The sequence below is a fragment of the Porcisia hertigi genome, chromosome 3 (assembly GCF_017918235.1).
Source record: "Porcisia hertigi strain C119 chromosome 3, whole genome shotgun sequence".
Taxonomy (NCBI): Eukaryota; Euglenozoa; class Kinetoplastea; order Trypanosomatida; family Trypanosomatidae; genus Porcisia; species Porcisia hertigi.
Window position 1 is genome coordinate 195,899 of NC_090562.1, and position 26,922 is coordinate 222,820.

General features: G+C 58.5%; 9 protein-coding genes across 9 annotated transcripts; all 9 read left to right on the top strand.

The window, feature by feature from the left end:
* Positions 1-1,408: 1,408 nt before the first annotated feature.
* On the top strand, positions 1,409-5,053 carry JKF63_07741 (uncharacterized protein; the record flags this gene model as incomplete). Its single annotated transcript, XM_067903672.1, has 1 exon — positions 1,409-5,053. The coding sequence occupies one exon, from the start codon at positions 1,409-1,411 to the stop codon at positions 5,051-5,053; it is 3,645 nt and encodes a 1,214-aa protein (XP_067759872.1).
* A 1,737-nt stretch (positions 5,054-6,790) lies between these two features.
* On the top strand, positions 6,791-8,848 carry JKF63_07742 (uncharacterized protein; the record flags this gene model as incomplete). The annotated part of the gene is made up of 1 exon (XM_067903673.1): positions 6,791-8,848. The coding sequence occupies one exon, from the start codon at positions 6,791-6,793 to the stop codon at positions 8,846-8,848; it is 2,058 nt and encodes a 685-aa protein (XP_067759873.1).
* Positions 8,849-10,417: 1,569 nt separating this feature from the next.
* JKF63_07743 (uncharacterized protein) lies at positions 10,418-11,416 on the top strand (the record flags this gene model as incomplete). Its single annotated transcript, XM_067903674.1, has 1 exon — positions 10,418-11,416. The coding sequence occupies one exon, from the start codon at positions 10,418-10,420 to the stop codon at positions 11,414-11,416; it is 999 nt and encodes a 332-aa protein (XP_067759874.1).
* An 806-nt stretch (positions 11,417-12,222) lies between these two features.
* On the top strand, positions 12,223-12,780 carry JKF63_07744 (uncharacterized protein; the record flags this gene model as incomplete). Its single annotated transcript, XM_067903675.1, has 1 exon — positions 12,223-12,780. The coding sequence occupies one exon, from the start codon at positions 12,223-12,225 to the stop codon at positions 12,778-12,780; it is 558 nt and encodes a 185-aa protein (XP_067759875.1).
* Positions 12,781-13,609: 829 nt separating this feature from the next.
* JKF63_07745 (uncharacterized protein) lies at positions 13,610-14,995 on the top strand (the record flags this gene model as incomplete). Its single annotated transcript, XM_067903676.1, has 2 exons — positions 13,610-13,775; positions 13,806-14,995. The coding sequence occupies 2 exons, from the start codon at positions 13,610-13,612 to the stop codon at positions 14,993-14,995; spliced, it is 1,356 nt and encodes a 451-aa protein (XP_067759876.1).
* Positions 14,996-15,038: 43 nt separating this feature from the next.
* JKF63_07746 (uncharacterized protein) lies at positions 15,039-17,951 on the top strand (the record flags this gene model as incomplete). Its single annotated transcript, XM_067903677.1, has 1 exon — positions 15,039-17,951. The coding sequence occupies one exon, from the start codon at positions 15,039-15,041 to the stop codon at positions 17,949-17,951; it is 2,913 nt and encodes a 970-aa protein (XP_067759877.1).
* Positions 17,952-18,512: 561 nt separating this feature from the next.
* JKF63_07747 (uncharacterized protein) lies at positions 18,513-19,736 on the top strand (the record flags this gene model as incomplete). The annotated part of the gene is made up of 1 exon (XM_067903678.1): positions 18,513-19,736. One exon carries the CDS (start codon positions 18,513-18,515, stop codon positions 19,734-19,736), a length of 1,224 nt encoding a protein of 407 aa, XP_067759878.1.
* A 1,169-nt stretch (positions 19,737-20,905) lies between these two features.
* JKF63_07748 (uncharacterized protein) lies at positions 20,906-24,055 on the top strand (the record flags this gene model as incomplete). The annotated part of the gene is made up of 1 exon (XM_067903679.1): positions 20,906-24,055. The coding sequence occupies one exon, from the start codon at positions 20,906-20,908 to the stop codon at positions 24,053-24,055; it is 3,150 nt and encodes a 1,049-aa protein (XP_067759879.1).
* Positions 24,056-24,874: 819 nt separating this feature from the next.
* Positions 24,875-25,849, top strand: JKF63_07749 (uncharacterized protein; the record flags this gene model as incomplete). The annotated part of the gene is made up of 1 exon (XM_067903680.1): positions 24,875-25,849. The coding sequence occupies one exon, from the start codon at positions 24,875-24,877 to the stop codon at positions 25,847-25,849; it is 975 nt and encodes a 324-aa protein (XP_067759880.1).
* Positions 25,850-26,922: the final 1,073 nt, after the last annotated feature.

The following is a 26,922-nucleotide window of genomic DNA, read 5'->3' on the forward strand; positions in this document are numbered from 1 at the left end:
GCCTGTGTATGTTATATATGCGTCTGGTAGGGGGTGTCTCCCTCAGGCAGAAGACGGAGGGGGAAGGGGGAGGGGGAGGGGGTAAAAAAAGAAGGTGGGTGAGGCTGACACGCACGGGTACGTCAGATGCATCGTTGTCAATGATAGTGGTGCCCCCACCACCACCACCTTCCCCTTCCCTCTTTTTTTTCGTTACTCCCGGTTGTTGTTCCTCTTATTATTTTCGATGTCTCGGCTGTGTCGCATGACGTTGAGGGGGGAGTCTGTGTCTGTGTGTGTGTGTGTGTGTGTGTCTCAGAGAGAGAGAGAGAGACAGAGAGAGATGTAGATGAAGTCTTTGGGGGAGAGGGAGTGTAGACATCTGAACGACGGACTCTGTCGACAGCAAATTCGCGCTGTGGGAGCGCAAAAAACTTGAAGTGAGAGCATAGCAGCCACACGCACATGTACGTGCCTTTCTATTCTCCTCCCCCTCTTCCCCCCTCCCCCATCCTCTTTGCGAGCCTTCTAGTTGGCGCTGTTTTTCTTTGCACAGTCTGCCAATGTGTCGCGTCTATCCCACCCACCCACCCACCCCCCCCCTCTTCCCCTCTTCCCCTCTCCCTCCCTCTGAAGGGAACACAAGATAGTTACATGTATATGCTTGTCTACGCGTTACACGCCGCATCCACCTCCTCCCTTCTCTCTCCCCCCACCCACCCATACACACACACACACACACACGCAATGCATACATATATTTGACATCAACTTCGGTAGTCTGACGGATGCACCCCGATTTGGCGTCCCACCACGGATCCACCACCACCAACCAACCAACCAACCCCCTCATCCCTTGTGCGCTCTGTGCCTCGAGATGAGAAGAAGAACGGTTGCGACCACGACACAGTGCTCCTCATGCACATCGTCCGCCGAGTTGACACAGAGGAATCCCCGTAGCCACTGTGTAGGAGAGGAAGCAAGCGCGTCTATATCGAAGGGAGTACTGGCCGACCCGCCTTTATATGGTGACTCCCCCTTTCTGGCGGATCACCGCAGCACACACACGAACGTGTGTGGTTCTATCCAACACGGATTCCAGGAGGCGAAGCGCACGCATCGTCGTCGTCGTCGACTCACGTGGCGACTCGTGAAGCGGGTGGTAGTGTGCGTCTTGTTGCTTCTGTTGCCATGTCTTCTCTACCACTCAGCTCCACCATCGGTGCAGCGAAGGCCACGATGTGTCAAGAGGGGTGCCACCACCACCACCTGCACTCCGTCTCTCTTTGTGCGTGCCGTACGCCAGAACCTCATGTTGACCTTCAAGGCCAACGAAAGACTCAGTGACGCATGCATAAAAAGCTTGACGACAAGGCTCTCAACATCACCTACCCCTCACGGCAGCCCCTGGAACGGGGAGTCCGTGGCGATGCTGGTCAACGTCTCCGCCTGCCCTTACTACCCGTTGTGGTCGCTCCTAGCCGGGAACGGCACTGTCGAGGAGCCCGTAAACATCCCTGCGAGAAAAGAGAAGGAGGAGGAGGAGGAGGAGGCGGGGGGGAGGACGAGGAGGCCCCATGTCGATATGGCGAGTCGCGCCAAAGTTGCGGGAAGGCTAGACGCCTCCATGGAGGATGCCACAGAAGGACGCAACAGGGGAGCCACGAAGGCGGCGTTACGCGATCTTACCCGCACTCTTTCGGGGCAGCGCAGCGCCCTCACCTCCTATTACGAAACTTTAAACGCCGACAGGCCCTTCGTCATGCTGCAGGGGGCCACTATTCACATCACCATCGACACAAGTGTATCCCTCTTCTACCATGTCACCACCTTCCGAGAGCACATCGCCTCAAACACCCTGAGGGTGTCCCCGACAGGCGGTGGTGGCAGTGTAAACGACCTCTCCAGAGCAAGACGCACGCCTCCCTCCTCGGCGTCCACCAGATCCAGCATCGAGAATGTCGACGACGACGACGACGACGACGGCACGGATGATGAGACATATCCGGACATCTCATTGCAAACCGTGTTTTTCTTTTGGAACTGGCCGACACTGCACTGCACCTTCAACGCTCCTGCGCTGATGTCAACGATGATCGACCTGGCTAATGAGCAGGGAACAGCGGTACCGCGGCTACAGCTACGCAATCGGCCCCCACGTGCAGCGAAGAGTAATTTTGTACGCCCAATGCCCCTCGGCCACGATACAGCCTTGGCAGAGGGCAAAGCAGGGCGGACAGTGGATGAGGCCGCTGCTAATCCACCCCCGGCCTCCTCGGAGGGGGGATCACCGGTCTACCCGTCTTGTGCAGCAAGCATGCCCCCGCCGAAGAATATATTGCCGCCTGAACCGCTGAACAACTCCTTCTTGCAAGACATCATGCAACTGAACACCGCTGTTGTACTCAAGATATTTCGATTCGATGTGTGGTATCAACTCACGAACACCCCTGTGCCAAGCTCTTTTGCGGCAGCACGCATGAACACTGACGCCGCCGCCGCCGCGCAAGCATCGGCCGCGTACTCAACCCTCTTCTCCAGTGACACGGCGACCACCAGAAGCGGTGATGGCAGATCGACCGGTAGCCTGGATGCCAACCCCTCGCATAACTTGCGAGCGAACGCAGAGAGGGTCTGCACGGCGCCGGCGCTCTACACGATTCCCCTGAACGCATTGCTTGCGCGGGCCTCCTCCTGGAACCTCGGCAGTGCCGCGGACTGGCTGCAGTCATCTGTGGGAGTCACCCACAACTATCCTGGTGCCCCCGTTATCGCCGTGGTCGCGCAGTGCTCCGGCATACCGCTCTCCTTCGCCGTGACAGTGAACTTCGTGAACCCGGGTAACTACGCCGGCAGCGGCGAGCACATCCCCACAGCCATCATGTTCCTCTCTCTCTTGGCATGCTACGTCATCCTGCTCATCGTGTTCCTGGTCATGATCCTCTCGTGCAGCAAGCAGCGGCAGTGCTGTGGCGCTGGGGTAAAAAAGGACGAGAAAGGCCACACCAGCCCCAGCGACGACGGCCCACGCCAGGCAACAGCGGCTCACGGGGAGCGGCAAACGCCCACTGGATCTGACCAGCGTCCTGCGAACAGGGAGATGCGTAGCAGCGCGTCCAAGCCGGTGTGGGGGAGGGGGAGGGAGCGGAGAGGGGACACTGCTGCAGAGGGCGCTGGCCGTAAAAATCGACACCGTCAAGACAACGACAAGGAACAGGAACTGCAAGTGATGGGCGCGGGAGAGGCCAACGCAGGAACACGTGCGGCTCCTCACGGGGCCGAGGGCAAAGGGGTAAAGGTGTCTAGTCGAGATTCATCGGAATGGACGTCTTGGGCGGAGACAGCGGTGGACAAAGCACACGTGTTGACGCTGCGCCACACGGCCGATATCCACCAGGATGTCACCGAAGACGAGCCCATCCGTACAGAAGCGGGCAAATCTGGGGGAGGCCGTGTTGGCCCCCGGCCTCGGCAGACGCACCAAGACGAGCGGCCCGTTGGGGGGGACCTCAGGCGCGACGATGAGAGTGATAATTCACTGCGGTGCCAATCGCCCTTCTACTCGATGCGTTCGAGCACATCCAGCCCTTTGTCTTCAGACGACGACGGCCGTCGTGACACCACCAGTGGTCAAAGCGATGCGCGAAAAGAGGAGGCGAGGGAAGGGCTCAGTGGGCGCGGGAGCGGGAGCGCCCAGAGCAGCCAACGACGCCGCACCCCCACGTCATCCTCCGTGACGTACTCCTCCTCCTCCTCCTCCTCCTCCATTTATTCGTGCTCGTCGGCCGACGATGACACGGACTGTAGCAGTAGCAGCACCAGCGGTGGTGATGACGACGACGACGATAGCAACCGCGACGAGGGCCGTTCCGCGCGGTGCAGGCACCGTCAGAAGCGGCAGCGAGAGGCGGAGGCGCGACGACGTCGAGGTCATGAGCAACGCAAGCGCGGCATCCCAGCGCGCACCACGGCATTGAGCACTACGAACGCCTTAGTATCACCGCGCAGGTGGCGTTCCAGGGTAGTGCGAATGACTGACTTTGTTTTGTCGAAGGTTGTCGAACCGCTGCGACTGCGGTGGGCCAAGAGCCACATTATTGTCATGTACCCCCCGATGCAGTGGCTCGTCCTCGCTCTCCTCATGCTCAAGTGCCTGCTGAGTGTTTTCTTCTCGGCTCACTTCGCTCTGTTGGCGGGGTTGAGGTTGACCGCCTCGATCGGTCGCAGCCTGGCGCTCGCCGGAATCATTTTACAAGTCGCGACACAGTCACTGCTGATCCCCACAGAGATGTTGGTGGCGATGGGGTGGGGTCTGGCATTCACAGCGCACATGCCCACGAATAAAACGGTTGTGGTCCACCTTTCTACGTTTGTGATGTTCATCGTGTACGTTTTGGCCGCCACGTGCGGCGACAACGGCTTAAACATGGCGTTGACGGCGAACCGATACACGAAGATCATCAACGGCAACTACTGCAACACGGTGGAATACATGCGCGCTGCTTTGGAGCTTCTCTTGAGCTTCCACAATGTGCTACGTATGTTTTTTTTGTCGATGTGGCTCTCCAAGACGGTGATCCCGGCTGACGCAGCCGCTGCGCAACGGCAGCGCCATCTGCGTCAGAAGCAAGCGCAACACGCGCAGCGCAAGAGTACAGAAGAAAAAGACCGGGGAGCGGCCGGGACGGACATCAGCACAGGTGACAAAGCCTCGAATCAATACGACTCCCGCCATCGTGCCCCGTCCGCGTCGTCATCTGGTCGGCGGCACGACCCGCGCTCTGTGTCCACCACCGACGACGTGTCATCGTCCCCCATCAGCCTTCCCCCGCCGCCGCGCCTCGCCTACCCGGATGTGACTCTGTCCGCCATGGATGTCTACCTGCGCTACCGCGGTATGCGGTTGCCCTTCGCGATGCTGCTGTTATGGCCTGTCCTGCTGCTTGTTTTTAGCTTCACCTTCTACGATCTGGAGGACTACTACATGGTGGTGGCCCTTCGCGAGGTCCACACATTGCACCTCCTCGGCTTCATCATCATGTTCTTTCGAACATCTTCGCCCCTCTACTTTTGAGGGACACACACACACACACAACATACATGGACATCCATCCTAGTAATGGATCTGTGCACCCCACCCACCCCACCCCATCTCCTCCCTTTACATTGGATTGGCTTGCCATACGCCCTCCCTCCCTCCCCCCATTGTGTGTCATAATGGGGGAACTTTGAAAGCACAAAAAAAAAAAGATGAAGAGCTGAAGAAGAATGTCGACACAGCAAACGGTGCATGTGCCCGGCGCGGCGAACTTGGACAGTCCAACACACGCACGCACGCACGCACGCACGTATGCCACCCCTCCTCCTCCTCCCCTCCCCTCCCCTCCCCTCCCAAGACTGCCCTGGGGACAGTGTCGGGACGCAGTGCCGACGATCATTGGTGGGGAAGGAGAAAAGTGTATAATGTGTCTGCCTCCACAGAATCTGTGTAAGACATGCTGCTCTTGTCCGCCAAGTACTCCCTCCCGTTCTTCCTCCTGCCATCTTTCACACACACACACACACACACACACACACCAACCACCCTGTTGTGTTCTCAGAAGAAGTGCGTCGCCCCGAAAAAAAAACGATCCTATTCCCTCTCTCGCTTTTTCGGAACACTCACCTCCTTCCCTCCCTCCCTCCCTCCCTCTCTCCCTCTGTGTGTACACACACACATTTATATACACAAAAAAAAAAACAGAGAAAGAAAATAAAGTTTAAAACGCGTACGCAATTACATCTCTCTTTTTTAGCCACACGCCACCACATATTTGCAGCAACTCGCGCACCTACCGTCGATTCCTCTCGTACACATCGATCGATTCCCTTTACTCGTTCTCTTTATTTTCTTTTTTGTGGTGGGTAGGGTGTGTGTGGTGATAGTAGTCGTCGTATTTTTTTTAATTGTCTCCGTGTGCGTGCTTCTGGGGGTGTCGGTGAAAGGGGTAGAGTGTACCTCTTTTTTTTTCATTTTTTTTCACCTATCTCGAGCAGTCATCATTATCATCTCGCTGGTCTCTCTTCTCGCTTGATCCACACACACACACGCACGCACGCATTCTTTCTTTCACCTGCTTGCTTCAGCTTCCTTTCTTTGCTTCTGTGTTTCCCCTCCTACGTTGGCTACATCTGTGGAATTTTTTTTGCCCCCAGTCACAACGTGCGCCGTGCCGGCGCTCTTTTTTTTTGCTCTCCTCTCTCTGCGTAGTCGTCTTGCTGGTGCACTCACGCAACGACCTCCGACTTTTCCGACTGCTCGGCCCCCTTACGTGCCCCCCTCCTCCTCCTCCCCTTTTTTTTGTACAGCTCCCCCCCCCCAACCACACACATACACACACATCCCTGTGCGTGTGTGTGTGCGCGCGTGTATCCATTGTTTCTATCAGACGGCGAACAATCCAAATTATAACGCGTGTACGACTCCTTCCCCTTCCTCCCTCCCTTCGTTTTCTTTTTTTTTTGGTGGGGGGTGGTGGAGGAGAGGTACAGACGGCTTGTGCAGTTCTCAACCACTCTCTCCCACCCCCTCCCTCCCCTCCCTTCCGACACCTGCAGAAGAGGGAGGGGGTGGGAGAGAGAGAGCGTGCAAAGGCTACAGAACTGCACGCACACGCACACACCGAATTCGTCGCCATCTCACAAGGCAACAGAAAACACACACGCACACGCCCAACATATAAATATATATTTTTATATATTTATATCTTCCTTGTTGTTGTTGTTGCCCCCCCCACCCTTTTTTTTTCTCTTTCTCTTTGTCTCTCTGAATATGTCCAGTGACTTTGAGTCCCTGTCCTGCGACCTAGAGAGCATCGAGAACCGGTGGCACGACAGCCTCTCGGACCTCGATGTCCTGGATGAAGCAGCCGGTAGGGAAAGAACACCGCCGCGGCGGCATCTCACAGCCCGCGCCTCGGTTCCACGCGGGGGTGATCGTTATGGGTTGCCTCTCGACACCTCCGGTAGAGACACGAGGGAGCATAGGTGGGGCGTGCCCGGCAATCGTGACGGCGGTGTAACGAATGAAGTCAATGCGACTTTCCAGGTCACACACGGTGACCTTCGCAGCAAGCGTAGCGAGACACAACCTCGCCGTCGCGGCGACGGTGGTTACCGTGTACTCCCCACCGAAGAGGAGAGCCCCATGAGAGGCTCGCGCTGCCCACCTGCCACCATTGCGCGTGGTAGTGTTAAGAGCAGGATGAGTCTGGACAACCTTCAAAGTGCACTGGCCGCAACAGTGGTGTCCTCGCGCGATGCGAGGATCGAAAAAAAGGCAGCGCCAGCTACCCTGGGACAGGCAACGTGTCCGCCAGACTCCGGCACCCTCACCCCTGTCACAAGTGCGGCGACGACAAGCCCTTGCCTATCCCCACGTCACACGCGTGGCTCTCCTGACGGCGATGGCAACGCCTGTGATGACGATTACAGGGAAGCGGAAGAGGAGGCGGGAAGGGCAAACCTCGATGACCCTGAGAAGGTGCCGCACGGGCGGCTTGCCTGTACCGAATCGGGCGTGGCGATATCCTCAAAACCCCTTTCATTGCCCTTGCCTCGTCGCAGCGCGCGAGACTCGGACGGCTTCTACAACACGAGCCTATTGCAGGACGATGACGACGACGACGATGACGATGAGAACGACGCACACGAGAGCGACCTTTGCCGCCGTCACGCTGCCGTAGCCAACAGCGCCGCTGTACCACGTCTGTCTGCGGCGTTCGGTGCGAGCCCTCCCCACCAACACGGCAACGATGCGCTCATCAGCTGTCCGCGTGTACCGGTGACAAATGAGGACAAAAATTCGCACCCCAGTCAGTTTTACGAGTGCCCAGCCTTGGCGCTCTCTGCGGGAGCACCGACGGTCAGCACACCACGCTGTCTGTCGATCGCCTCGCGACGCAATGCTGCCGCTGACGAACTCTGTCGACTGGCTGTGATGCTGCCCACCATGTCGATAACGCAATGGCTCTCGCTCGTCATTACTCTTCTCGTGCCGGTCAACCTGCTGTGCCTCGACTTGATGGCGCTGGGGTGGATACGAAGGCATGTGGATACGAGCTACGGCGACCCATCATCAGCGCTTCCGTCACCTGGTCAGTTCACCTCCTCCACATCATCGCGCGTGGGGAACTGTTGTTCTGCGGTGATCTCAACGAGGGTACAAGCCGCGTCATCCTTGTCGTGCGCAAACGACTCCAAATCCATATCCGCTGTCGGCGCCACCACCGTGAGTTCGACCCCAATCGGCGCTGAAAGGCGATGCGGCATCGCCAACGCCGGCAACTCGGGAAAGGATGATGCGTCAAACTCTTCTTCCTCGTCGGCGCACACGGTGCCTGCCTTCTGCAGTGTCATCCTGTGGCTTCTGGCCCCCAATGGGCTTCTCTGTCGACTTGTTATCCACCGCCTCCGACGATCGCACGTCAAAGCGGCTGCGGATGGAAGAGAGCCGCAGAGCGAGCCCGTGACGGACTCGCCACGGCATCGAGCACCCGTGGCAGAGGCGGATGAGTTTCACGATCTGCGCACGGAGTGGCAAGAGCTCTGTGATGTGTACGAGCGTGTGCGTCAGCTGGCACCTCAGCTAGAAGTGATTCAACTTTTCATTCGGTACGCGTGTCTGTTGATCATGGTTCATGCTGCTCTGCCCTGTGCGACGGCGGTCAGCGAGTGGGCGGACACATGGTTGCTGAAGGGCCAGGGGCCAGAAGAAGAAAAGGCTAGCGCGCACATCACTGGGAGTGGGCGTGCGGAGACCGACCCCGCCAACGCCGCCGCTGCCTCGTCCTCCTCGCGTCGTACCGTAAAGGCCATGACCGCCACCTAGGTCAACAAAAGAGTCTAAAAGCAAGCGTAAGGTGGTGTGCGTGTGTGGTGTGTGGTGGTGGTGATGCTGCGCGCAAAGCGAGTCCAGACCGGCACTATCGGCGCCCCCCTCCCTCCCTCCCTCCCTCCTCCCCCTAACTGGTCGCTTGGGTGATCACCCTCGGTATTCACCTCCTCTGTTTCTCAGCACACCCAACCTCCTTCAACCAAGCCCTCAGGGGGGAGCCTGCGTACGCGAAGGATGAGCGATGTGCACCCCCTAACCCCCCCCGCTGATGGTTTCTTTTTTTTTTCTGGGCAACTACTGCTTTTCCGTGTCGCCTTTGTGAGCTCTCGCTATTCATATGTTTTTTTTTATATTGCCTCTCCCCTCCCCTCCCCTCACACACACACAAAAAAAAACGAAGAGAGAGAGAGATGGATGTGGGTGTCGGCCATTACAGCAGACGTGTGTGTGTGTGTGTGTGTGTGTGAGGGAGAGGGCCTGCCTGCCTGCTTGTATCCCCATTTTTTCGCCCCAGCGCCGTTCTCTTTTCTTCTTTGCTTCCCTTTTTTTTTTCGCCCCACCCCTTCCTATGCGCACATACTAATACACACACACGCACACACACACACATATATATAAATATAAATATATATACGCATGCATGCATGCATACCTACCCTATCCTATCCTGCCTCCTGATCCCCTCACCTCTCTACCACCCCACCCCCCCCTTCCCCCTCCCTCCATGCTACTACTACTGCTGCTGCTGCTGCTTCATCCTTCTAAGGGTAACCTCTGTGTACTGCCATCACCCCAATCCCCATTCTTATGCGCTTGGTGTTGGAAAATAGGCGGAGGAATGGAGAGGGGGGGGTGTACGGGTGCTCAGCAGCAATAGTAGTAGTAGTAGCGTCACGATGTTATGAGTGAACCGGTGCGGTGGTGGCTCTCGACCAGGAAGGGAAGAGGTATAGAGGTAGAGGTAGAAGTAGAAGAACATGAGGGGAGGGGGAGGGAGGGAGGCACGACTGTGAGGGTTGTGGGTCGACAATGTCCATAGGCCCAAGGTCTGCAGCCTCCGTGGGCGCATGCACGAAGGAGGAGCCCACAGAAACATGCGAGTAAGGCTCGTATCATTTGGGAGCGAGCAGCCGGACGTGCGGCCGCAATGCACAGAGCTTCACCGGTGTGACCCCCTCCCCCCTCGAACACAGCGAATCGGTGCTGCAAACGTACTTTGGAGTCTCTGCGCCGCCCTCTCGAGTCCCCACCATCCATCCATTCACTCACCACCGCCTCTCCATCTCTGCCTACTGCACCTCATCAATCAATCACATCATTTTTTTTTGCTGTTGTTTTTCCCTGCACGCGTGCCCTGACGTACTACTGTTTATGTTTATATGCGTCCTCCGTTTTTCTCAGCGCTCGCTCTGGCTGGTTGCCGGCTCCTCCTCCCCCCTCCCCCCTCCCTGCCAGCACTTCTCTATCGTTCATTACAGACAGACAGACAGACAGCCACACACACACACACACACACACCTTTCCCACACTGCGCCCCATATACACACACTCCACACGCGAGCCATGGAGGTGGTTGCCACAGCCCACGGCGGACCAGAGGCGCTCGCGGTTCGTCCATCCTCTCACACACCGGAAGCGACACAACTCGAAAAGGGTGAGGTGCTCGTGCACAACGCTTACGCTGGGGTAAACTTTATCGACACCTATTACCTCTGCGGTCTTTACAAGAAGCCGACGCTACCCTACGTCGTGGGCGAGGAGGGTGCGGGCGCGGTCGTCAAGGTCGGTCCTGGCGTCCCGGAGACGCTCCTCGGAAAGCGTGTAGCCTATTTCGGTGGTGTCGGATGCACCGGCAGCTACGCCACCTTCACGGTAGTGCAGGCGTCTGCCGTGCAAGAAGTGCCGGATGGGGTGACGGACGCCGAGGCTGCAGCGGTGATGTGCCAAGGGCTGACCGCGCACTACCTCGTGGACGCCAGCTACCCCTGTGCCCCAGGCTCGACGGTGGTGGTGCACGCCGCCGCTGGCGGGACAGGGCTGCTGGTGTGTCAAATGGCAAAGCTGCGTGGGGCACGCGTGATTGGCATCTGCGGTGGTGCGGAAAAAGCTGCGCTGGCGATGTCGGTGGGTCGCGCAGACGTGGCGATCGACTACGTGGCGACACCGGACTGGCCAGCGCTGGTGCGCGCGGCGGCACCGCTGGGTGTGGACGCAGTCTACGACGGCGTGGGCCAGGCAACCTTTGCTGGCAGTCTGTCGGTTTTGCGGCGGCGGGGCTACATGATCACCTTTGGGAACGCAAGCGGCGCCGTACCGCCTATTTCACCTCTGGAGCTCTCACGCGCCGGTAGTGTGTACCTGCAGCGGCCGACGCTAGCCGACTTCACTTCAACGCCAGAGGAGACGCAGCGCCGCACCTCAGATGTGTTTGGGTGGGTGGCATCGAAGCAGGTCCAGCTGACGTTTGGGCACGTGTACCCTCTGCACGAGGCTGCGCAGGCGATCACAGACTTGCAATCACGCAAAACAACTGGCAAGCTGCTAATACACTGCAGTCACTGAACAGGAGGAGGAAAGAGGAGGAGAACACTATTATAGATATATAGATGTACATATATATATTATTGTGTTTTGGGGGGGGGGGGGGGGGTGTGCGTATTGGCGTGCGTGCGCATATGGATGTGTCTGTGGGGAAAGGCTTCTCACATGATGAGAGGGGGAGGGGGGCAGGGCGGTACCCCCCCCCCCACCCTTCTTCCTCCTTCACTCCTCCTCTTCTGTGGCGTCCTTGAGCAGCAGCAGCAGAGAGAGAGAGGTGCGGCTGCTCGAGGAAGCCAACGGGCCCCTCAAAACCCCACATGGGGCGGGCACACTCACATCCTGCTTGGAAGCCGTTTCACTCGGTGTAGACGAACCTTTTATTTGTATTTTTAGTGTATGTCTACGACCAGCCTCCCCTCCCCTCCCCCCCCCACACCCCACACCCGCCCGCCATTACGCCATTGGTGATACTTTTTTTTCCATGTTTTCACGCGCTGTCCGCCAACGCAGCAGCCCTCAACGCCTAGTGCGCAAGTCGAATAAGCGAAAAGAACAGACGATCGTGAAAAAAAAAAAACGGGAAGGTAGGAAGATGTTGGGGGGAGGGGGGGAGAGCGCAGGTGCTCCCCGCCCCTTTTTTTGCCCCCTTCCCTCCTCCCCACACGCCCTGGCAAACCCTTACTCTCTCTTTCGGTGCGCAACTCGCCTCCAGCTGACCACCTTCCCATATTTCTTCACCCCCTTCCCTCCCTCCACCTCCCTCACACACACATACACACAGGAGTGAGAGACAGTCCTCCTCATCTAGTGAAAAAAAAAGGGGCGCCATGAAGTTGCTCAAATTTGTGAACAGCGACGCCCCACACACGCTGGAGGGCGTACAACTGCAGAACCATCGCCTCTGGTTTCCCTGCAAACGCGGCAACAAAGCAGTAGTGGCAAAGAGCTGGACTATCGATGCGGCGCCCTCCGCGTCGCTCTCGGGGGGATACTGGCTGTTGGACGACAACGAGAACCCGATCTGTGAGATTACCAAAGTGATGCTTGCGATACCAGAGACGGGGCTGAACGCAGCAGCTGAGGTAGTAGGCGGCGGCGGCGGCGGCAGCAGCAGCAGTATCTTCGTGCCACATGGAGTGACCGATAAAGATGTCGATGGCATTGACCTCCGCAGCAAGATGGGGCGGCAGATCGAACGGGAGCGCGCCACGTACGGCTCCACATCGAAGACGGCGAGCAAGTCGGTACGGACGATGATGAACGCAGAGGAGGTGACCGAAAAGAAGCACCAGCGCATGAAGCGCGAGCGCGAGGCGATTGCTGAGTTAATTGAGAACAACGCCCCCAGCGTAGTGGGTCCAAAGAAGAGAGAAAAGAAGCGCTAAAATAAATAGTAAAAGACTGTGGGGTGGCGTAGTGGTGTGTGTGTGTGTGTGTGTGTGTCGGCGGTGGGCAGTGAGCAGGATCGAAGTCTGTCCATCCCTCCCTCTCCCTCCCCCCCCCCCATTCTTTTTTTTTTTTGCACACATCCGCACACCCACCAAACACGGCTTGATACAAATCAAAAGAGAGGGTAGGAAAAAAAAGAGGGAGTGGGGACATTTTTTTTTTGAAATAAAGACGCTTCGGAGTAGCGGAGATGAAGAACGGGAGAGAGAGAGAGAGAGGGGGGGACGCACCCCCACACACCCCACCCCACCCCACGCCACCCCACCCCACCCCCACACACACGCACGCCCATGAGAAGTCCACCCATCGTGATAATCCCCCTTTTTTTCTTCTACGTAAAGACTCGATAAAACAAAAAATCATCAAAACTGCCCGCAAATCTTCAAAACAACATCCACACGTGTAGACAAAACACGTGCGTCTGTCTGTCCGTCTGTGTGTCTGTTGATGTGCGCCGTCCCTCTCGTGCTCTCGCCCTTCACGTCCACCCCTCCCCCCGCCTTCCCCTTTTTCTTGTTGTTTTTGTGGGTGGTGGTGGTGGTGGTGGTGCTCTCCCATTACAAATTGCCCTGTCCACTCCTACCGCTTACTCGTTGCCTCACCACTCACTGGTGTTTGTGTGGGGGCAGTGCACCACACTGCGGTGCTCTCAGCGCAGCGCTCAAAGGATATCGAAGAAAAGCCGCATAGATATAACCCTCAAGCACACACACACATACACACACACCACACACACACACAGCCCCCCTGAACCTTCGCGCCACGATGCCCCGGGTCGGTCCCTATGGCATACCCTTCCCCTATGACCCGTATCCGCTGCAGGAGCATGCCATGACGGCGCTCCGCGACTACCTGGAGCAGATTCAAGAAGGTGACGAGGCAAAAAGCACAAGCAGTCCATCTTGGCCACACGACGCCGCCACGGCAGCAGCCACAGTGTCGCCGGCTTCTCCCTCGCCACCGCCTCTGGTGCCTTCACCGATGGCGACAACATCTGTCAGTGGGGCGAGAGGCTTTCTGTCGAGGGTGGCGGTCCTGGAATCGCCCACCGGCACTGGCAAATCGCAGATGCTGCTCAACAGCGTTCTCTCATATCTTTTTGACACTGTCGAGATTGCCAAGGACGTGGCCAGCATCCCCACCACCACCACCACCAGCAGCAGCAGCAGCCTCCTCGCCGAGCCGCCGGCAGCGGCGGCGAGTGCTGCAGCTGGTGAGTCGGAAGGAAAGACTTTGGCTTGTCCCCTACCGGCACCGACTCTAGAAGAGGTGCTCCGTCAGCGGCAGATGGAAGAAGAGGTAGCACGGGTGCGCCAAGAGCGGCGCGCACGCGTTCGCGGACACAGGCGGCAGATTCGGAAAGCTCGAAAACTCATGCATCTTTTACATCAACGGGCAACCAGCGGCGGTGGCGAGGACGACTATACTCTCAATCAAGACCCTCTCGCGTGGTACGCAGAGCAGTCGCCAGCGACCACGGCGAGTTTTCGCAGTGACAGTGTTCTGGACAGGCACCGCGCGGTCCCATTTTCTGTGTCGTCATCGTCATCATCGTCGTCGTCGTCATCATCATCCGCGAGTGATGAAGATGACGACGACGACGACGCGGAAGGTCATCTTGAGACGGCACTTGCAACACTCATTCCCCTGCGCAAGCCGAAGGTTTTCTTTGCCAGCCGCACGCATACGCAATTGCAGCAGCTCATGGAGGATCTCCAGCGCACAGACTTTGCTCAGCTACAGTTGCGCCCACGTCAGCGAACAATTGAGCCGAAGGAATCCGCAGCTTCGAGGTCGGCGGCAGCAAACTGGATACGTCCCCACGCTGGGGAAGGCCCAGTGACCACCTCGAATTCTCCACGATCGCCGCCGCCGTGTCCTCCAGCGACAGTGCCGCCGCCCCCAACGTCTTCGCGACCGCAGGAACCGCAAGAGCGACAAGCCCGCCGCCTAACCGCCGTTCACGTGGCGGGCAGACAACACCTCTGCTTGAACGAAAGCCTTCGCCGCAGGGCTGGAGGTAACAACGACCGGCTGAACCATTACTGTCGCGAGGCGATGCGCTTTGAACGCTCCAAGCAGGGACGACAGCACCGGCGCCAGCAGCAGCGAGCAGCCGAAACTGCAGCAGCAGCGAGACCTGGAGGATGACAAGGGCTGCGTGTACTGTGTCGAGTCGCACCTTCGCTCCTTAATGGCATACCTCCGCGAGGAACAGCGCAGCGCGGATGCGGCGGACGGCCGTGCCAGCGCCTCCAGCAACGGTGCCGCACCCTCTTCAGTGTACACAATGGATCGTCTTCGGAGACTGGGAGCTGAACTCCAGGCATGCCCGTACTTCGCGACGCGGCTTCTCCTCCGAGGAGCCGATGTGGTGTTTGTTCCCTACGGCTACCTTCTCGATGAATCACAGCGAGCGGTGCTTCTCGGTGGCTCAGCCACGAACCCGGCGACGGCGTCAGAGGCGGCGGCGGTCTTTTCACCCTTCAGCTGCCGCCCCATCTCTGCCGATGAAGCAGGTGGGGGTGGTGGGGGTGTGACCACCGATGAGAGCGGCTCCTTACGAGACGACGTGGCGCCGCATGGCCACTCATCCCTTGGCGCTGTCCTCTATCATCGACGCCAGCGTGTAACAGCCACGGAAGCCTTCAGACGGAAGCGAGCGCAGCACCAGCAGCAGCAGCGCGACAGCAATTCGGGCTCCGCCGTGGCCGCCTACACTCGTGGTGGCGCTGCACACGCCAGCAGCGAAAAAGAGGTGGATACGATCTGGCGTGCAATGGCTCGCAGTGCACCGCCCTCACTTACCGGGGACGTCCTCGTATTCGACGAGGCGCACAACATCGCCGATCACTGCCGCTCGATCAGCAGCGTCAGTGTCTCCCCATGGCAGCTCCAGCTCGCTCGGAAACTCTTTGAGACGTACCTGGAGCGGTACGCGTCGCGTCTGCTCACACGCAACAAGCAGCGGCTGCGAGAGCTGATTCGTTTTCTTGGTCATCTACTGCGCTTCTGTGAGCATGCCGGTGATGCTGTGCCCCTCGGAGACGATGGAGGCGGAGAGGGCAACGTCCCACCATCGACGACGCGACCAACCGCCGTGCACGCACGCGTCTTCTCCTTCAATGCGTTTCTCTTCGACGCTGACATCGACAACGTCGACGTGTACGCGTTTCTGACTTTCCTAGTCGACTCGCAACTCCTGATAAAACTTCAGGGGTTCGTCTCCTACACACTGGAGGCGGAGCTGCAGCAGGAGGAAGAGAAGAAGAGAAGGAAGGCTGTGACCACAGCAGCGAACACCACGGTGAACATCAGTGGCACAGACAACAGTCTTTTCTCCACGGCCGGAGTGAAGCGGCAACGCAGCAGTCGCATCGGTGTGGGTCTCAGCAATCCCAGAGATGAAGCGCAGCGGCAGCATCAGTTCTTGGAGTCTATCAGTCTCCCCGGTGACAAGAAAGAGAACGCAGACGAGAAGCTCTCTCACCCCTCGCTCGCCGAACTCCTCTCGCAACAGCTCCAATCGGCCGGCGCGGCCCCGACAGCGGCGGCGATGGCGGTGGCAGCGAGTGCAAGCGCAGTCGCCCCGTCAGCCGACCCTGCGCAGCTACGCGCGTTATCAACCGAGGCGCTACAGCGTGTCGAGCGATTTCTCTGTGCGCTGTACACCTCCGACACGACCACCACGAGAGTAGTCTGGGTGGTGCCGCCCCCACGACACGCCGGCTCCGTCATGCGGCAGGGAACACTGAAGGTCATTCAGCTAGAACCCGGCATGCACACCTTCACCCCGCTGGTGATGGAGGCAAGGGCAGTGGTTCTAGCCGGTGGCACTATGCAGCCGCTGGCCTTCACATGCGGGCCACTGCTGCCGCCTCCTTCTCCGGCGATGACTGGACGCGACGCGGGTGGTGATGACCCACATGCAAACTTCAACGGACGATCCTCAGCAGCGGTGGCTGCGAACGTGATTGACGGCGGCGAGTCCGTCAAGAAGATCGACCCCCCGTTGAGCAGTGGTGCTGGGTGTACGTCCAGCCCTCCTTGTTTTCACCTCATCTCGGAAGGCCACGTTGTACCACCGTCGTCTGTGCAGGTGTGGGCCCTCGGCACAGGACCTAGCGGACTTCGGATGGAGCTCAGTCAGCAAGCGCTCGGTTTGCGAAGCGATGCGTCCAGCGCCATCAGCGACGCCTCCTCCCAGCGCATGGGTACAAGCAGCACGATGAGTCCTCACGCCCATCGTATGCTGGCCGAAATAGGGTCCACACTGCTGAACCTCGCCCGAGTGCTTCCCCCCGCAGGCGCCATCTGCTTCTTCACGTCTTATGACTTGATGGACGCCACGGTGTCGGTGCTCGAGCACACCGGCTACTACGCTCAAATCAACGAGGTAAAGCGAATCTTCATGGAGACGCGCAACGGAAGGGGCACCGGTAGCGGAACGGACTGTGGTGGCGGCGAGGCGATGGCGCGGCTTCTGCGCGAGTACCAGGACTGGATCTGCTGTGAACGTGACAACCACAGCGATGTCGCGTGTAAAGTGGAGCTGTCGACAACGGCCACGTCCCCTCCTCTCTGCAACGCTGCCGCGCCACAGCATCTCCCGGGGCCGCCTCGTCGCGGTGCCTTCCTGTTCGCTGTGATGGGAGGTCGTCTATCGGAGGGCATCAATTTTTCCGACGACCTCGGTCGCGCGGTTGTTGTGCTCGGTATGCCATACGCGAACCCCACCGATGTGGAGTTGCAGATGAACCTACAGCACATTGTCACAACACGCCTGAGGACGAAGGTCGACGCAGGTCGCCAGGGCAGGTGTGAGTTGGCAGGGCCGGTAGGCTCCTCTCCGTTCACGTGCGCAGAGGAGTGGGGCTTGTATATGGACGGCATGATGCGCACCGTCAACCAGTGCATCGGCCGCTGCATCCGCCACGCCGGTGACTACGCAACGATCATCTTACTCGATGCACGCTATGCAGAGCGGCAGGATGTGCGCCGACGCGTTTCTGCGTGGTTGCAGCCCTCCATACGTGTAGCACAGACGTTTGGTCAGTGCTTCAGCGGTGTCCGCGAGTTCTTCGTGGGGCGACAGCGAAAGGGCTGAGTGGACTATGCCCTCCCTCCCTCCCACCCCTCCCACTCCCTCCCTCCCTCCCACCCCTCCCCCTCACCATTCGGTACATTGGGAAACAAGAGAAAGAGAGAGAGAGGGGGGACGGAAGAGATAACCCTGAAAAAAAAATCGAAAGATTGGAATCGGTACTGACGCATACGAGTGCGCTCGTGTGTTGTTGTTGTTGCTGTTCTGTTGATGTTGTCTGTATCTGTGTGTGTGTGTGTATCATTTTGGAAAAGCGAGCTTAAAAGAACGTTCACACACAGACACACACAGACACAGATGCGTAACATTGAGACTCCTTTCCTCTCCGTCAATCTCCTCCTTCCTATTCCGTCTCCCCCCCCCCCCTCCCCCAACGCACACACACATACACTTCAGCTGCGCTCAGTTCATCTGCCTTGCCTTGCCTTGTTGTACCCGACATCGCTAACCTCGACGCTCTATTCCCTCCCGCTCCTCCTTTCTCTCACACACACACATACGCGAGAAAGAGATCTGCGCTACCTAACGCGATCGCTTTGTGGTGGATCCCTGTAATTATCATCAATGCCAGTGAAGAAGAACTCGCAAACGGCGACGGCGTCGAAGCCGAAGCCGAAGGAATCACGCTCGGCGAACGCGAGCAAAGTAGTTCTGACAGAATCGCTTCTAGCCACCGATGCGGAGAAGCACGCGACGTCGAAGAGCCTCTACGGAGACTCTGCTGCGCGCATCTCTAGCAACATATCCACAATCCACGACCAAAATAGGCTCCGCGCCTACGAAGTCATCTTTCGCAACGTACGTGGCAAGACGCTGCTGCACCTCGGCTGCGGCATGGGGCTGTACACGATGCTGGCGGCACGCGGGATGGCAAAGATGGTCATCGGCATCGACAGCTCCGCCATTGTGGATGCGGCACGCGTCGTGGCGGAGCAGAACGGGCTCAAGAACATTCGGTTCATCCGCGGCCGTCTCTGTGAGGTGCTGCACCAGCTACCTCCTGACATGAAGTTCGATTATGTCCTGTGTGAATGGATGGGACCGCTGCTGCTCAATGAGCGCGTCTTGACAGACGCCCTGTACGCACGCGATCATCTTCTCACGGAGTCCGGTGCTCTTTGCCCGAACCGCTCCTCCCTGCACGTGGCCGCCGTCTCCGACTACTCTTTCCGCCTTGACACCGAGGACTTCTGGAGCAACGTGTATGGGTTCAAGATGGAGCCGATGAAGGAGCTGGTGCGCCAGGAGGTGGAGATGTGCTCCATCCCCGCCAACAACATCGTGTCGGCGCCATGCCTGGCACACACAGTGCACATGGACACCTTGGAGGGCCTAACAGCGGAGGAGACAGAGACCTACGAGAAGTTGGCTAGCCAGGCCGCGGCGAACCACAACTGCGAAAAGGAGAACCCTGTCGAGCACCGCTGGGTTCCCGCAACGGTGGCTCAGAAGGGATTCAAGGCTTCCTTCACGCTGCACGCGACGTGCAACACCACGGTGCACTACCTCACCTTCTATCTGGATGCCGCCTTTACGAGCAAGACGAACCCCGGCGCGAACTTTGTTTTGGCGGTGCGCCCTGGCAGTGATAGTGCCTGGACGGAGGTCAGCGTCGGCCTGCGAGAGCCGTTGCCCGTCAATGCAGGAGAGAAGATCCGAGGTACGGTGTTCATCTCCACCCCGGCGGACAAGGGAGGAAAAACCACAGTAGTGGAGGTGACGGCCAAGACGGAGGGCCAAGTGGCGGCAATCGAGACCTCGGGCACCTACTACTACCAGTCTTACTAGCCCAGCATTTGAGGAGCGAAGTGTGGGGGGGAGGGTGGAGGAGGAGGAGGGAGGAGGAGGGGAAGAAGCCCACCGTTCCTCAGCACCGGTGTTACCGCCTCTTCCTCTCTCAACACGTGTGTGTGTGCGTGTGCTGTTAATCTTTTTCGCCGATGGCAAAGATCGACTTCAACTTGCGCGTACATACCCAGCCCCCCTCCCCAATAGTCCTCCCCTCCCCCCGCCCTTCCCCCTTTTTATTGGGGGTGGCGGGGGGAGGGAGTCAACTGTTCTCCGTCTTTGGTAGCTGTCTGTCTCTGTTGTCTGTGGCGTCTGTCTGCGTGTGTGTGTGTGTGTGAGAGAGAGGGGTGGTGGCTAAAGTCGACTTATCCTGCTGAGTTCATCTCTTCCTGCACCACCACCACCACCATCACCCCTCCTTCTCCCCTTTTGTTATTGTCGTTAATCGTTATAAAGCGCACCCGTGTGTTTAAGGCGCATGTGTGGAAGGAGAGGGGGGGGGGGCTGAGTAGGGAAGAGGATAAACAAGTGGATGTTCTGGAAAGAAACCGCCACGCTGCATCCTGCTCCACCACCACCACCACCCCTCCACCCCTTTTTCCTCTACTCCGCCCCACTTGGAGCCCATGCGTAACTAAGCAGCAGAAGGAATACAAGGAACCAGAAGCTCCGTAACCGAATGATATATGATCATACATATACATCTATATATATATATATATATGCATATGTGTGTGTGCGCCCGTTCTCCATACCTGCCTCGCCCCTTCACACACCGATCCGCCATCCACTTGGACCATCGCTCGCTCCCGCTATTCCCCGCCCCGCCCCCCGCCCCGCGCAACCTATGATCTCTCCTGCCCTTCTCCTGCTACAGTGGAGGAGGTGGTAGTTTGGAGCAAGTGATCGTACAAGAACAGCTGCTCTTGTTTTCGAACCTGACGGTGTATACCGTTGCGTGGCACGCGAACGGCCCCCTTCACCCCCCTCCTCCTCCTCCTCCTCCTCCTTCACCCCTTCACCCCTTCTCTGCACCATTGCATCACCCGTTGTTGTTGAACTTCACCTTGTATACTGACACGGGTGACTCTCATTGCCCCTCCACACACACACACACACACACACTGTATCCAAAGTGATACATATATGTACGCGACTTTTCTACTTCCATGTACGCTGCGACACGGTACCTGTGCTACCTCGCCAGTAAAGGCGTAGGCAGCAGCAGCAGCAGCAGCAGCAGTGGTGGTGGTGGTGGCAGCAGTCTCGGCGGTGTCGGCAGCAACTACCGCAACTCCACCCAACTCGCCGATGTCTTTCATCCTGTGCACCATCGCAACGCGTGGCCTTTCGATCATGTCCTCGTTGATGTCTCCTTTTTTGCCAACTCCCTCTACTACCTCTCGCGCGACCTGATTGGTCACGAACGCGACCGCGAGACGGTGAAAAACATCCACCGCCAGCTGCAGACGGTCATCCTGCGCCGCATTCAACCGCGCAAGACCCTCGCACTGCTGCTGGACGGCAGCGAGCCGCTCTGGATGCTCGAGCACCGGCGCCTCTTCCCTGGCCGACGGTACGACTCCCGCGTCTACCGCAGCTGTGCCTCACCAATGCCCTACCTGCTGGAAGAACGACTTCGCGGCACTGCCATGGAGCAGCGTACCCCGCCCTCGGAGGCGGTCATTAGCGGCCCAGCCACCCCTGGACTGGCAGAGGGAAAAATGAGCGCGTATCTCCTGGACCTTGCGACCCGCATTGTCCGGCCACCAACCAACCCCCAGCACCTCTGCGCACCTGTCACTGTGAACGACACAGTCTGCCTGGTCGGCGGGCCCGAGCTGGCGTGGATGGCGGTTGGCATGACGCCGTTCCACAACATCACGACCGTCACGCTGCAACAGGGAGAGCTGAAGAGCTGCTCGCTCCAGGAATCGATGGAGTGGATGCGACTGGATCACTTGCTAAAGCCGGCGTCAGAGCAAGCAACGGGTAACAACGGTAGCGCTGCGTGGGTGCCGCAGCAGCGCCTGGCCGCGGCACGTACCGACCTCGTTTTTCTCTACCTCCTTACCCACGGCCACCCCAGTACAGGACTGCCGCAGGTCTTGACGACGCCCTTCGCGGACGTGTTGGATGTCTATGTGGACATGGAAAGGGACGATCACAGTCAAGCAGCGCTCGGCACGCCGCAGAACGACCTTCGATTCCGTAGCGTGTTGTTCGACGAAGAGCCCGTCACAGCCGCGCACCTTGAGCGGCCGGGACTGCGACTGCGTCTGGCGACTCTGGAGCGGCTGCTGGTCCGCATCGTGCGGTCTTTATCTGGAGCCAACGTTGGCCTTCCAGCCGGCAACCGTCCCATCTCCCACGCAGCCACGTTGCTGGAGATGACGCTGCAGACACATGGACTGCTTTGTTCAGGTGGCGTACCATCCCCAGCGTGGACTCCAACGCCCGATTTAGGAGAGGCTTCGGGCAGCAGCAGCAACAGCAGCAGCACGGTGCTCCTGGACAAGTATCCAAAGCTGTCGGCCGAGATGCTGTTGCAGCATGTCACGTACCTCCTCAGCCGTACCGCCAAACAAGACACCGGTCACTCGGCTAATGGTGCTGCCGTGAATGCGTCCGGGGCTGTTGAGGGCCGCGACAAGATGTACTTGAACCCTCAGCGTACACGGGCCTTTGGGCTGACAGGCATTGAAGCACTGCTCCTCAGCGCAACGCAGGCGGAGCAGGTGAACCACGTGCTGCCTCTCTACGCTCGCGGTCACACCCTGCCTGAAGAGGTTGCGGCAGACATTGTAAGCACTCGCAACATACATGAGGCCTTGCGGAAGACGCAGCGGCTCTTGAGTGGAGTCCTGGAGCAGGCCAGCCAAGAGCTAGCCAGGCAAACCGGGAGCGGCGCCGATGGGGGGAACAACAGGGCTACTACCGCTGCAGACGATGCAGGCAGCAGCTGCCTGCCACACCCCGCTCTCACCCACCTTCCGTCGCACATGTTCGTGCGCACCGCCGGTGCTCGCGGGCCGCCGCCGGGGTGGGCGTACTACGGCATTCACCTTGGCATCAAGGCAGAGGCCATGAACGTGCGGTACAGCCTCAACGCATCGGACACTGCAACGTTGCGCGTCATTGACAGCAGCGGTACCTGCCCTCGCAACACCCTCTATGCGTGGGTGGCCCCTGCCGCTGCGGAAAGCGAGGCCGGAACGGAGTCTACTCGTCATGGCGATGCCGCCGGATGGGCACCGATGCCGTGCTCCGCCCTGCCCCTCTGTGGAGAGGGATCGGAAGCGGCACCAGCACCAGCACCAGGCTCGCTTCGCATCTTGACGTGGAACACGCAGTTCAGTCTCCACAGCGGGGCGCCGACGCCACTGGGGCGAGAAGGCATCGACTGGTGTTCTCCAACACGGTACGCCGCAGCTGCGCGGGTGCTGGAAGACGCAAACGCAGACGTGCTCTGTCTGCAGGAGGTGGAACCGGCGTGGGCGGCGTACCTCGAGACACAGCCGTGGGTACGTGGCAGGTACGTCCTGTCCTCGTTGCAGAGCAGTCCTCCGCTCCAGCCCTACGGCGTGCTTATGATGGTGCGGCGCGACCTGTGCCCCGTGATGGCTGTCCAGCATGCGAATATCCCTGGTTTTGTCGGACACACAAGTCTCATGCCGGTGGTGACGCTCCAGATGGGGCCAAACGTGGCGCCAGTTGTCGTGGGCGGGCTGCATCTCCTGGCGCCGTACTCTCAAACCAATGAGGACAACCGGGTGAGGCAAATGAAGGCCCTGGAGGACCATCTCATGAAGCAGGCGCAGTGGTTCGAATCTGGGGCTCCCTTGAATGTCACGCAGAGAGCCAACTCTAGCAACAGCAGCAGCACACCGGGAAGCACAGACCCCATCAACAAGCCCTCGCACGTGTTAGTAGGAGACTTTAACGACTACCCAACCAAGCCCTACAGGCTCCCCATCGAACTCGGGTATAAGGACGCGTGGGAGGTGATGAAGCCGAGCTGCCAGCAGCCGTCCGCCACGGCGGAGGAGCGCGGCTACACTATCGATGGCATCATGAATGCGTACGCGCAGAAACTTATCGAGCCAAAGTTCTACGGTCGCCCGGATCGGGTTCTCTTTGCGTCGACGCAGCTGCAGCCCACCGCAGTGGAGCTGGTGGGCACGTCGCGTGTGAAGGACCTACTGCCGGCCAACGCAGACGGGGTCCACACGCAGGTGGACAAGCCTTCCGAGGGCATTCCCGATTACCTCTTCCCCTCTGACCACTTCGGCGTGTTGGTTGAGTTCCAAATCCTGTAGGGGTCTTTCTTTTTGTTGTGGTGGTGATTGTGGTTGTCGTTTGAGGGGAGGGGAGGGGGGGACCTCCTGCATGGCGCCGCTCCATCCACAAACCAATGCAACATATTTGCACGCCCAGACACTCACGAGCGCTCCCCCTGTCTCCGGTCTCTTGTCACAGCACAGCCAAACATCCGGATCGTCTAGGACGAACCACCATCTGCTGTCGAGCTAGATCATGCGGCTAACGGGAAGGGGGGAGGGGGGAGGGAGGGGCATCCTGAGTGAGGTGACGTTGTGGGAGTGCAGCTGGTGCACTCGTTGTTTCTGTTCTCACATTACCCCTTATATGTGTGCATGTTGCCGACTTGACACGGCGAAAAGGGTGCGCCCCCATGAAATCGCGCAGCGGGAGGGATCTGCGGTTTGGGGAAGGGGGAGGGAGGGAGGAAGGGAGGCCAAGCGACCGGGGTGTGATGAGACATCCCTCCTTCCAGCCTGATCCCTGCATGCTCCTCCTCCTCCTCCCCTCCCCTCTCCCCCCCTCCACACACACACACGCGCGCGCACGTGCACGCTATGGGTGTCCGCCCTTTCATATCCCCTACTGATGCGTCTCTCCCCCTCCCCTCTCCCACCCCTTGTTTGAAGGGGCGATAATACTCGCTTCAACACCACTCAATATATATATATATATAGTTGGCTACGACGCCACGCAATCACACACACACACACACACACGCATCCTTCTCTGTGAGGAGACATCTGTACTTGAACAATAAGACATCATCATCGGCGTGCGTATCGGGCCACACGCGCACCCCACCCGACACAAGACAGATGTCATTCCGCTACACGAATCACCTCGTGGCAACGCTGAAGCACCGCCTCTATCTGGAATCCGTGCACCGGCAGCTCGTGCGTCAAACCTTCACTGGAACCTGCAATGGCATCGAGGTGACCTGCTCCGCCTATGGCTCTGTGGTAGGGCTGCGGATGCTTGATCGCACAGTCTGGGAGCCACACTATCAGGTCTCGGCAGACGACGAACCAGAGGCGGCGCCGGCGGTGGCAGCAGCAGCAGCAGCACAAGCTGGTCCTTCATCGCCCTCCTCTGCGTCTTGCTCCCCTCCGAGCACCAAGAAAGGTATTGACTTGGTAAAACTTGCCAGTAGTGTCCAGGCTGCAACATGGCAAGCAATACAAAAAATGAGGGCAGCGAAGGAAGAAGCGCACAGCCGCTCGCTGCGCCGCAACCCGCAGTTGTTGGCGGAGGCGAAGCTGCGGGATTGGTACGAGCAAGACGCGAACTCACTGCACCCACGTCCTTTCGATGGCCTGAAGAACCTCCAGGCGACGGAGTGGATGCAGGCAGTGCGGTTCGGCGTACCACAGCCGGCGCGCTATCTGAGCACTCGTGTGGCACACGAAGGCGTGGGAGCAGGCAGCGATGGTGCTCCCAAGGACCAGAAGCCCTGTGATACAATAACGGTCCTACGGGACGACGACTGTGACCCTTCCAACATCCCAATCGGCTCAGTGCACCCGCTTTTTGCCCCCGGCCTGCTACAACTGGAGCTCGATCCGAACCTTGCAGCGAAGGGCGGCAGCCGCGTTGATGAGCTCCTCGTGCTGAGCGAGCAGCGGAAAGAAATGCGCCGCGACGAGGAGGCCTTCTGGGAGCGTGTCGAGCTCATCCGCCGCAGCCAGCTTGCCGCGATTCCCAAGGGAGGCGTGAAGCGTGGCTACGCAGACATGTCCGCCACGGTGCAGGACAACATCGAAGAGAAGGTTCAGCTGCGCTTTACTCAATGAGATACGCCAAGGTGCCATGAAGGAGGCCCCGAGCGCGCGCGCCTCCTGACCTCGACTTGGGTCAGTGTCCCCCCCCTCTCTCTCTCTCTCTGGGTGTGTGTGTTGTGTGCTGTGTATCGCTAAAGCTTGATAAACAGTTGCGCTCGCAACCGAAGCAATCATATTTCTTCTTGTTTTAAGCACCGAAAGGATTTACATTTACATATGAAGGAAACAGAGAAATCTGGAGCGGACACCCGAGACGGCATTGCGCACCCACTCTGGGTGGAGTGGGAGGGAGGGGGGGGGAAGGAAGAGGAGGAGGAGGAGGAGGTGAAAGCCCTTCCCCCCACACACACGCCCCGGACACGAGAACAATGATCATTTTATATTTATATATATATTTCCCTACTTGCAAATGAACCATTTTCCCTCCCCTCTCCTCCTCCCCTCCCCTCTCCTCCCCTCTTTTTTTTTTTGCGCAGTGGCGCGACCGAAACACCGTGCATGAAAGGCCCCCCGGGGTGTAATGTGGGGAGCACCGTACTTCTTTGGAGATAACGCAAGAATAATTTATAAAAAGTCACGTGCGGCTCCGAATCCACTGATCACACCAGTGAAGGCTCTCGTCACGCCGCTCCCTGGACCCTTTATATATATATATATATTCAACTCACAGGCGTAGCACACACCAACAGACACACACACACACGCACACACACACTCTCTTTCTTTCCTCACATTCCCCTGTCTTCTTTTATTTCGCACACCCTCGCGCACAGGGAAAGAGTCACCGGTGTCGGACACGTGCCGGGGGGGGGAGAGAGAAAAAAGGGTGGGTGGCGATCTCATCAGTGTTTGTCTAGATCTGCTGTGGAAGAGAAAACAAAGGAGGGGGGCCAACACGTAAACTGGACAAGTGGGATCATTCGCCCGCGCACACCAAAATATCGATATATGCATATATGTATATATATATATATATATCCGAGTAACTCACAACGGTGTTGCCTCTCTCCCTCCTCCTCTTTTTTTTTTTCATTTATTCGCTCCTGTTGTTTCAGAGTGGGACGGGAACACCGGGCCACACTGCG